At 35.4% G+C, this 12727-nt stretch overlaps 1 protein-coding gene across 1 annotated transcript in view; it reads right to left on the reverse strand.

The window, feature by feature from the left end:
* The window catches only part of vps50 (VPS50 EARP/GARPII complex subunit), a 481936-nt gene that overhangs the window by 443695 nt on the left and 25514 nt on the right, over positions 1–12727 (reverse strand). Inside the window, exons 3-4 of the mRNA XM_062029406.1 lie at positions 2496–2618; positions 1681–1752 (exon numbers count right to left, since the gene is read on the reverse strand). Coding sequence (XP_061885390.1) covers positions 1681–1752; positions 2496–2618 — 195 coding nt within the window. The remainder of the gene's footprint in view (positions 1–1680; positions 1753–2495; positions 2619–12727) is intronic.

Genomic DNA, 12727 nt, shown 5'->3' on the forward strand with positions numbered 1-12727 from the left:
TTTTATATTGTTTTACTTTCTTTTTTATTCAAGAAAATGTTTTAAATTTATTTATCTTATTTTATAATTTTTTTTTAAAAGTACCTTATCTTCACCATACCTGGTTGTCCAAATTAGACATAATAATGTGTTAATTCCACGACTGTATATATCGGTTGATATCGGTATCGGTTGATATCGGTATCTGTAATTAAAGAGTTGGACAATATCGGAATATCGGATATCGGCAAAAAGCCATTATCGGACATCCCTACTGATGACACTATTTGGCGAACATCGTTTTGTCCTACTAATTTCGGCGGTTCTTGAACCCACCATGGTGTGGACTGTGACGCAACAGTTGGTTTACATGCAAAATATTCCACTCCTTTGTCTCGTTTTGTCCACCAAACGTTTTATACTGTGTGTGAATGCACAAAGTTGAGCTTTGTTGATGTTATTGACTTGTTGGAGTGCTAATCAGGCATATTTGGTCAGTGCATGACTGCAAGCTAATCAATGCTAACATGCTATTTACTAATGTTACTAATTTACTAATGTTTTTTAATGTAAAAATTAGGGATGTCCGATAATGGCTTTTTGCCGATATCCCGATATTGTCCAACTCTTTAATTACCAATACCGATATCAACCGATACCGATATCAACCGATACCGATATATACAGTCGTGGAATTAACACATTATTATGCCTAATTTGGACAACCAGGTATGGTGATGATAAGGTCCTTTTTAAAAAAAAATCATAAAATAAAATAAGATAAATAAATTAAAAACATTTTCTTTAATCAAAAAGAAAGTAAAACAATATAAAAACAGTTACATAGAAACTAGTAATTCATGAAAATTAGTAAAATTAACTGTTAAAGGTTAGTGATATTAGTGGACCAGCAGCAGCACAATCATGTGTGCTTACGGACTGTATCCCTTGCAGACTGTATTGATATATATTGATATATTATGTAGGAACCAGAATATTAATAACAGAAAGAAACAACCCTTTTGTGTGAAATAGTGTGAATTAGTGTAAATGGGGGAGGGAAGTTTTTTGGGTTGGTGCACTAATTGTAAGTGTATCTTGTGTTTTTTATGTTGATTTAATAAAAATGAAAAAATTATAAAAAACTGATACCGATAACAATGCTTCCCATAAACTGCCAAGATACCTGTGGTGGTGGGGGCGTGGCTATGGGCGTGGTCACCATGACATCATCAAGTAAATTGCATAATTTACTACAATGATATGATTTTCTCTAAAAAGGCTCAAAAAATGTATACTTACTAATTAATAATAACAGTTTTGTTTTAAACGCCCATCCATCCATTTTACAAGATAATTACAACACTTTAAGTACATATTTATATACAGATTTGAACAATAAGTTATTCACTGAAATATATTGTTCAAGGCTGTTTTGATCAGCGACCAAAAGTTGCGAACTTTATCGTCGATGTTCTCTACTAAATCCTTTCAGCAAAAATATGGCAATATCGCGAAATGATCAAGTATGACACATAGAATGGATCTGCTATCCCCGTTTAAATAAAAAAAAATCATTTCAGTAGGCCTTTAAAAAGTTAAAATTCGACGCCTGTGATAGTATCGATTCAACACAGGCTGGATCGATTTACAGTATTTCTGTGCTCATATCCAAAGAAGTCTTTAGAGTGTGTCACTTACTGCTGCCTGCTGTTTCTTCAATCTGTCTTTGTACTCTTCCAACTCCAACAGGTTGAGTTCGGCTGGGAGCTTCTAAACACACAGAGAAACAAACAAGAAAAGTAAGTAAGCAGATGCTGCTGAGAGTTTTGCAGAAACAGGGTGACACACACACACACACACACACATCCATATATGCATGGCGCTGCTCCAAAACACAGAAGTTCTAACTAAGTAGAAGCATGACGAGTTTGAGGTGTTTACAGAAAAGTATCTAAACTGCAATAGACACCCGATGAAGCATTCAAATGAGTTGAATCTTTTTCCTTCCATTCCATAACAAGTAAATAATTTGCTTTATAAGATCATATATGGGGAGGAAGAAGGCGTTATTTAGTAAACAGCAAACAAACTCAGCTGGGTAAAGAAGATATTACAATTCCATGCCCCAGAGGATGATAGGTAATTACTTTCCCCTTGATTGAGAGTCTCATTTCAGGTGGTGTGGTGAGACCAAGATAAATCTAATGAGATTTCACACCCTCCTTCTGTTCAGTGGACACAATCCATCAGTCTGGATGTCAACGGATCGCGGCATAGGAGAGGAGGAAGTGGCAGCAGCTCAGGTGAGAAACCAGGAAGATGGGCTTCAAAGCGCAGGAAACCATCGCGAGTTCAGATTGCAAATATCGCAGGAGGTGGGCTGGATGGAACTACTCTTGTATCAAGGGAGGGCGGGACCGGTGAGTCAGTCCCTTGTCGTTAATTTTACAGGGCAGTGAGTTGTCATTCACTCAATAATTCAAGCACTCCAAACAAAAACTAGTTTTTATGACCTCCAGTTCGTGCTGCACCATATCAAAAGAGTCGTTAGAGAAGTAGACCTCCTCGATGCTCTCAATGATCTCCTGCTCGGCCAGGGGGTCGATGGGCTGCTCCCGGAGCTCCCGCAATTCCTCCTGAAACACACAATTATCACAAACAGGAGTCAAGAAAACACATACGTTTGTATTTTGGAAACAGGAACACGATGAAAATCAATCAAAAGAGTGAGAATTGGATAAGAGATGCCAGGCTGAGGTTAAGGTCCTTTAATGCAGTGTTTTTCAACCACTGGGCTGAGATACAGTCTGGTGTGCCGTGGCTAACCAGTAATTAAAATCGGCAGAGTAACCGTGTAATACTCTTCCATATCAGTAGGTGGCAGCCGGTAGCTAATTGCTTTGTAGATGTCGGAAACAGCGGGAGGCAGGGTGAAGGTAAAAAGGTGTCTAATGCTTAAACCAAAAATAAAGAAAAGGTGAGTGCCCCTAAGAAAAGGCATTGAAGCTTAGCGAAGGCCATGCAGAACGAAACCAAAACTGAACTGGCTACAAAGTAAACAAAAACCGAATGCTGGACGACAGCAAAGACTTACTGCGGAGCAAATACGGCGTCCACAATGTACATCCGAACATGACATGACAATCAACAATGTCCCCACAAAGAAGGATAAAAAGTAGAGATGTCCGATAATATCGGTCTGCCGATATTATCGGCCGATAAATGCGTTAAAATGTAATATCGGGAATTATCGGTATCTGTTTTTTTATTATCAGTATCGGGTTTTTTTTGTTTTTGTTTTTGTTTGTTTTTTATTAAATCCACATAAAAAACACAAGATACACTTACAATTAGTGCACCAACCCAAAAAACCTCCCTCCGCCATTCACACTCATTCACACAAAAGGGTTGTTTCTTTCTGTTATTAATATTCTGGTTCCTACATTATATATCAATATATATCAATACAGTCTGCAAGGGATACAGTCCGTAAGCACACATGATTGTGCGTGCTGCTGCTCCACTAATAATACTAACCTTTAACAGTTCATTTTACAAATTTTCATTAATTACAAGTTTCTATGTAACTGTTTTTATGTTGTTTTACTTTCTTTTTTATTCAAGAAAATGTTTTTCATTTATTTATCTTATTTTATTTGATTCATTTTTTTAAAAAGTACCTTATCTTCACCATACCTGGTTGTCCAAATTAGGCATAATAATGTGTTAATTCCACGACTGTATATATCGGTTGATATCGGTATCGGTTGATATCGGTATCGGTAATTAAAGAGTTGGACAATATCGGCATATCGGATATCGGCAAAAAGCCATTATCGGACATCCCTAATAAAAAGCAACTGAAATATTCTTGATTGCTAAAACAAAGTAGATGTGGGAAATATCGCTCAAAGGAAGACATGAGACTGCTACAGGAAAATACCAAAAAAGAGAGAAAAAGCCACCAAAATAGGAGCGCAAGACAAGAAGTAAAACACTACACACAGGAAAACAGCAAAAAAAAGTCCAAATAAGTCCGGGTGTGATGTGACAGGTGGTGACAGTACACCTACTTTGAGACAAGAGCTATATTGATGCATGCTTGGTTATGCTTTAAAGTCATATCCAACAATTGCGACAACAACTTTTTACTGTCAACTGAGTTTCGTTTTTTAATGATGTCTGCTGGTGGTGTGCCTCAGCATTTTTTCAACGCAAAAAAATGTGCCTTGGCTCAAAAAAGTTTGAAAAGCACTGCTTTAATGTGTGCAGCAAGCTGTTGGAGATCAGTCTGTTGTGGTCAGTGCCCTGTACTTTGCAGTGGTTGTGTTGGGGGAGCAGCACCAGCAAAAGGGACTTAAACTGATCCGGAAAGCCGGCCAAACTATCGGCACGCAGTTGGAGGCGTTTGTGTCAGTGAGGGACAGGAGGATACTGGACAAACTGCTGGCCATCATGGACAGTCCTGCCCACCCACTCCACCAGACAATTGAGGGACAGCGGAGCTCATACTCCAACAGGATATGATGTATATTTTCTGCTGCAGCGGTTACATATATTGTAATATTGTACATGGTAATTGTTATATATTATATCAGGGGTGTCCAAACTTTTTCCATTGAGGGCCGCAAACGGAAAAATTAAAGCATGTGGGGGCCATTTTGATATTTTTCATTTCAAACCATAACAAAATATATGGATTTTTTATTTTTATTTTACCTTTAGGGGTCCCGGGGACCATAAAGGGTCTCAGTTAGGGATGTCCGATAATGGCTTTTTGCCGATATCCGATATTCCGATATTGTCCAACTCTTTAATTACCGATACCGATATCAACCGATACCGATATCAACCGATATATGCAGTCGTGGAATTAACACATTATTATGCCTAATTTGGACAACCAGGTATGGTGAAGATAAGGTACTTTTTAAAAAATTAGTAAAATAAGATAAATAAATTAAAAACATTTTCTTGAATAAAAAAGAAAGTACAACAATATAAAAACAGTTACATAGAAACTAGTAATGAATAAAAATTAGTAAAATTAACTGTTAAAGGTTAGTACTATTAGTGGACCAGCAGCACGCACAATCATGTGTGCTTACGGACTGTATCCCTTGCAGACTGCATTGATATATATTGATATATAATGTAGGAACCAGAATATTAATAACAGAAAGAAACAACCCTTTTGTGTGAATGAGTGTAAATGGGGAGAGGGAGGTTTTTTGGGTTGGTGCACTAATTGTAAGTGTATCTTGTGTTTTTTATGTTGATTTAAGGCCGATATTATCGGACATCTCTAGTCTCAGTTATTAAAATGTTAATAATAAGTCTAATTTGTATTATTATTTTTTATTTAACGCTTACAGTAAATCTCTATATCAACTTTAAAAAAAAAAAAAAGGTTTTATGGCTTTTCTGTCAAAAACAACTTTGTTTTTCATAGTAAAACTGAAATATGCAGTATTTAGTAATTAGAGCCCTAAAATATGAATAATGCAGGACACCATTGATTTTAATTATTTAATATTTATTGAGTCATCACAGTGAAAAGATAAATAAAATACCACTAAATATATTTGGGATCCAAAAGGTGCCCCACTCATAAAGTGATACATTTTTATTAGTTTTTTTTTTTTTTTACTTTCATCACTTAAGTCAGTGTTTTTCAACCACTGTGCCGCGGCCCACTAGTGTGCCGTGAGATATAGTCTGGTGTGCCGTGGGAGATTATCTAATTTCACCTATTTGGGTTAAAAATATTTTTTTGCAAACCAGTAATTATAATCTGCAAATGATGTGTTGTTGTTGAGTGTCGGTGCTGTCTAGAGCTCGGCAGAGTAACCGTGTAATACTCTTCCATATCAGTAGGTGGCAGCCGGTAGCTAATTGCTTTGTAGATGTCGGAAACAGCGGGAGGCAGTGTTCAGGTAAAAAGGTGTCTAATGCTTAAACCAAAAATAAACAAAAGGTGAGTGCCCCTAAGAAAAGGCATTGAAGCTTAGGGAAAGCTATGCAGAACCAAACTAAAACTGAACTGGCTACAAAGTAAACAAAAACAGAATGCTGGACGACAGCAAAGACTTACTGTGGAGCAAAGACGGCGTCCACAATGTACATCCGAACATGACATGACAATCAACAATGTCCCCACAAAGAAGGATAAAAACAACTGAAATATTCTTGATTAGTAACACAAATTAGATGCGGGAAATATCGCTCAAAGGAAGACATGAAACTGCTACAGGAAAATACCAAAAAAAGAGAAAAAGCCACCAAAATAGGAGCGCAAGACAAGTAAAACACTACACACAGGAAAACAGCAAAAAACTCAAAATAAGTCAGGGTGTGATGTGACAGGTGGTGACAGTACACCTACTTTGAGACAAGAACTATATCGATACATAATTGGTTATGGTTTAAAGTCACATCCAACAATTGCGACAACTACTTTTTATTATCAACTGAGTTTCATTTTATAATGATTTCTGCTGGTGGTGTACCTCTGCATTTTTTCCACGCAATAAATGTGCTTTGGCTCAAAAAAGGTTGAAAAACACTGACTTAAGTTACGAGATCAACTTCAGATATATCTGTGGATTTTACGTTTGAAGTATTATTTTGTTTGTTTTATGCTCTTTTGTCAAAGAAAACTTTGTTTTTATATGGCAACTACACAATATATGCAATATTTACCACATAAAACATTTTAAAGTGAAAAATTTGAACTAATTGGAGCTTTGAAAATAATTAATTTTAACATGGATTTTTTGTCTTTTTTTTTTTTTTGAGCAGTGGCAAAAAAAAGAAAAAGAAAGAAAGACAAAAGAGAAAAAAAACAGCCTGCATGGCAGCTTTGTGTCAACATTGCAGCTTTTTCTCGTTAGATTTCACCTCATTCCACTTTTTTTAATGTTCATTTTTATTTTTTGCAATAGCATTTCCAGAATGTGTGGCGGGCCGGTAAACAATTAGCTGCGGGCCGCAAATGGCCCCCGGGCTGCACTTTGGACACCTCTGTTATATAAAACATAATATATATAAATATAAAATATAATGTAATATAATATGTCAGTATATATCATATACTGTATATATAATATGTAAATATTACATATGACAGGGGTCACCAACCTTTTTGAAAGCAAGAGCTACTTCTTGGGTAGTGATTAATGCGAAGGGCTACCAGTTTGATACACACTTAAATAAATTGCCAGAAATAGCCAATTTACTCAATTTACCTTTAACTCTATGTTATTATTAATAATTAATGATATGTACACTTAATTGAACGGTGTAAAAGAGGAGAAAACACGAAAAAAATGACAATTAAATTTTGAAACATAGTTTATCTTCAATTTCGACTCTTTAAAATTCAAAATTCGACCAAAAAAAAGAAGAGAAAAACTAGCTAATTCGAATCTTTTTGAAAAAATTTAAAAAATAATTTATGGAACATCATTAGTAATTTTTCCTGATAAAGATTACTTTTAGAATTTTGATGACATATTTTAAATAGGTTAAAATCCAATCTACACTTTGTTAGAATATATAACAAATTGGACCAAGCTATATTTCTAACAAAGACAAATCATTATTTCTTCTAGATTTTCCAGAACAAAATTTTTTTAAAGAAATTCAAAAGACTTTGAAATAAGATTTAAATTTGATTCTACAGATTTTCTAGATTTGCCAGAATATTTTTTTTGAATTTCAATCATAATAAGTTTGAAGAAATATTTCACAAATATTCTTCGTCGAAAAAACAGAAGCTAAAATGAAGAATTAAATTAAAATGTATTTATTATTCTTTACAATAAAAAAAATAAATTTACTTGAACATGGATTTAAATTGTCAGGAAAGAAGAGGAAGGAATTTAAAAGGTAAAAAGGTATATGTGTTTAAAAATCCTAAAATCATTTTTAAGGTTGTATTTTTTCTCTAAAATTGTCTTTCTGAAAGTTATAAGAAGCAAAGTAAAAAAATTAATGAATTTATTTAAACAAGTGAAGACCAAGTCTTTAAAATATTTTCTTGGATTTTCAAATTCTATTTGAGTTTTGTCTCTCTTGGAATTAAAAATGTCGGGCAAAGCGAGACCAGCTTGCTAGTAAATAAATAAAACTAAAAAAATAGAGGCAGCTCACTGGTAAGTGCTGCTATTTGAGCTATTTTTAGAAAAGGCCAGCGGGCTACTCATCTGGTCCTTACGGGCTAGCTGGTGCCCGCGGGCACCGCGTTGGTGACCCCTGACATATGATATACTTTATATTGCTACTACAGTACATATTTAGTCTACTTTATACCTGCATTATCCTTTCCATCCTTACACGTTCCATCCTTTGTAACTGAGCTACTGTGTGGAACAATTTCCCTTGTGGATCATTAAAGTTTGTCTAAGTCTAAGGAAAAAGTGAGAGAGGGGGTGGAATGAGAATGACATGAAAAACAAGGAGAGGAAAAGGGGAGATGTGGAGTGGGAGAAGCAGTGTGGCCCGGGAGAAGATTGCTGCCTATTTCACTGGGCCGTCGTCATGGAGGGTATCAGTAGGCGTTTGGGAGGAACAAAGACAGGAAAGGAATGACTGACAAAAATACCAAAGATTCCTTCCCTTCGTGGCATCTGTGAGAACCGTTACGTGTGTTATCGATTAACATGCCATGCAGGCTTATCGCTGCAAAATCTTTAAGACTTCAACCCCCGTCCTTCAGACAGCGTTAATGAGGAGCAATATGGTCGCAGGTCAATAACCAAGTGTGAGGTATGCGTGTGTGTGCAGTATGAAACAAGGTCAAGTTGCTGAACAACTGCTTACTGTACAACTTCAAAAGAATGACCAAATCCCACCCACGCCGCCATACGGCGCTCAGTATGGATGTAAATATAAAGCCTTAATTAATTACTAAACTACAAAGCAGTGAAGTTGTCACGTTGTGTAAATGGTAAACAAAAAGAGAATACAATGATTTGCAAATCCTTTTCAACTTATATTCAATTGAATAGACTGCAAAGACAATATACTTAACGTTCAAACTGGTAAACTGTTATTTTTTGCAAATATTAGCTCAATTGGAATTTGATGCCTGCAACATGTTTCAAAAAAGCTGGCACAAGTGGCAAAAAAAGACAGAAACTTGAGGAATGCTCATCAAACACTTATTTGGAACGTCCCACGGGGGAACAGGCTAGTTGGGAACAGGTGGGTGCCATGATTGGGTGTAAAAGCAGCTTCCATGAAATGCTCAGTCATTCACAAACAAGGACGGGGCGAGGGTCACCACGTTGTCAACAAATGCGTGAGCAAACTGTTTAAGAACAACATTTCTCAACCAGCTATTGCAAGGAATTTAGGGATTTCCCCATCTACGCTCCGTAATAACCTCAAAATGTTCAGAAAATCTGGAGAAATCACCGCACGTAAGCGGCAATGCCCGTGACCTTCGATCCTTCAGGCGTTACTGCATCAAAAAGCGACATCAGTGTGTAAAGGATATCACCACATGGGCTCAGGAACACTTCAGAAAACCACTGAGCGTAACTACAGTTGGTCGCTACATCTGTAAGTGCAAGTTAAAACTCTCCTATGCAAAGCCAAAGCCATTTATCAACAAAAACAAACGTTTACTGAGTGTTGTTAAAAGGAAAGGCCGTGTAACACAGTGGTAGAAATGCCCCTGTGACAACTTTTTTGCAGTTTGTTGCTGCCATTAATTTCTAAGTTAGTAAGTTCAGTGTTTCCCATAAACTGCCAAGATACCTGTGGCGGTGGGGGCGTGGCTATGGGCGTGGTCACCATGACATCATCGAGTAATTTGCATAATTTACTACAATGATATGATTTTCTCTAAAAAGGCTAAAAAAATGTATACTTACTAATTAATAACAACAGTTTTGTTTTAAACGTCCATCCATCCATCCATTTTACAATATAATTACAACACTTTATGTACATATTTATATACAGATTTGAACAATAAGTTATTCACTGAAATATATTTATTAATTGTGGTTCTTACAAAAAATATATCTTATAAAATATAAAAGCTAAAATGTCTCTTAAAGCTCTGCCCCTTTAATTAGTGCATACTAAATAATTTAACTTTAGCCTACTACTACAACCATATTATTTACCAGCAACATAAAGTGAAACAGAGGCAGAGGTGTCCTGCCACAGTCAGTAACAAATAAACAGAAAACAGTAGTGGTCAAATACAAATAAGGCAACAAGAGAAGTATCCTACACTTCTCTTTTGTAAAGTAAATCTGAACAGCCTATATGGGCATCTACATCAACTATATGATTTGCCTGAGAAGCTGGACAGGACAAAAAAAATTAAATAATAATAACAAATAAAAAATTATTTGTGGCGGACATAATTCTTTCGTGGCGGGCCACCACAAATAAATGAATGTGTGGGAAACACTGAAGTTAGTTTCTTATTTGGAACATTAAATATCTTGTCGTTGCAGTCTATTCAATTGAATATAAGTTGAAAAGGATTTGCAAATCATTGTATTCTCTTTTTATTTACCATTTACACAACGTGACAACTTCACTGGTTTTGGGTTTTGTAAATAGTCACTGTATGCTTGGGCTGACCCGGGGCTATTCAACTAATTTTTTTGTTTGGCGTGATCCCAGGTTACAGAGAAGGAAAGGCAAAAAGCAAGCAGGAAGTCTCTTTATCAGGTACAAGGGGGGTTCTAAGCCTTTTTGACCTCAAGCCCAGCTGTTGCACTACGGAGGGCCCCGGGGACCACTCAAATATTACCACTGAATTAGTAATCATGTTCAAATATTATATTTAACCTACCGTAGTTTTTGCGACTTATACTCAGGAGCGACTTATGTGTGAAATGATTAACACATTAGCGTAAAATACCAAATAATATTATTTATCTCATTCACGTAAGAGACTAGACGTATAAGATTTCATGGGATTTAGCGGTTAGGAGTGACAGATTGTTTGGTAAACGTATAGCATGTTCTATATGTTATAGTTCAGGGGTCACCAACCTTTTTGAAACCAAGAGCTACTTCTTGGGTACTGATTAATGCGAAGGGCTACCAGTTTGATACACACTTAAATAAATTGCCAGAAATTGCCAATTTGCTCAATTTACCTTTAACTCTATGTTATTATTAATAATTAATGATATTTACACTTAATTGAACGGTTTAAAAGAGGAGAAAACACGAAATCTTCAATTTCGACTCTTTAAAATTCAAAATTCAACCGAAAAATAGAAGAGAAAAACTAACTAATTCGAATCTTTTTGAAAAAATTTAAAAAATAATTTATGGAACATCATTAGTAATTTTTCCTGATTAAGATTAATTTTGGAATTTTGATGACATGTTTTAAATAGGTTAAAATCCAATCTACACTTTGTTAGAATATATAACAAATTGGACCAAGCGATGAGGTGGCGACTTGTCCAGGGTGTACCCCGCCTTCCGCCCGATTGTAGCTGAGATAGGCTCCAGCGCCCCCGCGACCCCAAAGGGAATAAGCGGTAGAAAATGGATGGATGGATGGATGGATGGATGGACCAAGCTATATTTCTAACAAAGACAAATCATTATTTATTCTAGATTATCCAGAACAAACATTTTAAAAGAAACTCAAAAGACTTTGAAATAAGATTTAAATTTGATTCTACAGATTTTCTAGATTTGCCAGAATAATTTTTTTGAATTTTAATCATAATAAGTTTAAAGAAATATTTCACAAATATTATTCGTCGAAAAAACAGAAGCTAAAATAAAGAATTAAATTAAAATGTATTTATTATTCTTTACTATAAACAAAATATATTTACTTGAACATTGATTTAAATTGTCAGGAAAGAAGAAGGAATTGAAAAGGTAAAAAGGTATATGTGTTTAAAAATCCTAAAATCATTTTTAAGGTTGTATTTTTTCTCTAAAATTGTCTTTCTGAAAGTTATAAGAAGCAAAGTAAAAACAATTAATGAATTTATTTAAACAAGTGAAGACCAAGTCTTTAAAATATTTTCTTGGATTTCCAAAATCTATTTGAGTTTTGTCTCTCTTAGAATTAAAAATGTCGGGCAAAGCGAGACCAGCTTGCTAGTAAATAAATAAAATTTAAAAAATAGAGGCAGCTCACTGGTAAGTGCTGCTATTTGAGCTATTTTTAGAACAGGCCGGCGGGCTACTCATCTGGTCCTTACGGGCTACCTGGTGCCCGCGGGCACCGCGTTGGTGACCCCTGTTATAGTTATTTGAATGACTCTTACCATAATATGTTACGTTAACATACCAGTTGGTTATTTATGCCTCATATAACGTACACTTATTCAGCCTGTTGTTCACTATTCTTTATTCATTTTAAATTGCCTTTCAAATGTCTATTCTTGGTGTTGGCTTTTATCAAATACATTTCCCCAAAAAATGCGACTTATACTCCAGTGCGACTTACATATGTTTTTTTCCTTCTTTATTATGCATTTTCGGCCAGTGCGACTAATACTCCGGAGCGACTTATACTCCGAAAAGTACGGTACTTAGCTTTTAACCTGAGTTATTGTGCAGAAATAACTACAAAAGTACACTTCATTCATTAACCATGTTACAAAAATATCAGAATAATACATAATGTTGGATATAGAGAACATTCAAACCCTTTATTCATTGAATCGAAAATACTGAAATTCCACGACATAGTGAATTTGCAAACAGCTAAAATTATGCACAAAGCAAACTACAATCT

The sequence above is a fragment of the Entelurus aequoreus genome, linkage group LG20 (assembly GCF_033978785.1).
Source record: "Entelurus aequoreus isolate RoL-2023_Sb linkage group LG20, RoL_Eaeq_v1.1, whole genome shotgun sequence".
Classification (NCBI taxonomy): Eukaryota; Metazoa; Chordata; class Actinopteri; order Syngnathiformes; family Syngnathidae; genus Entelurus; species Entelurus aequoreus.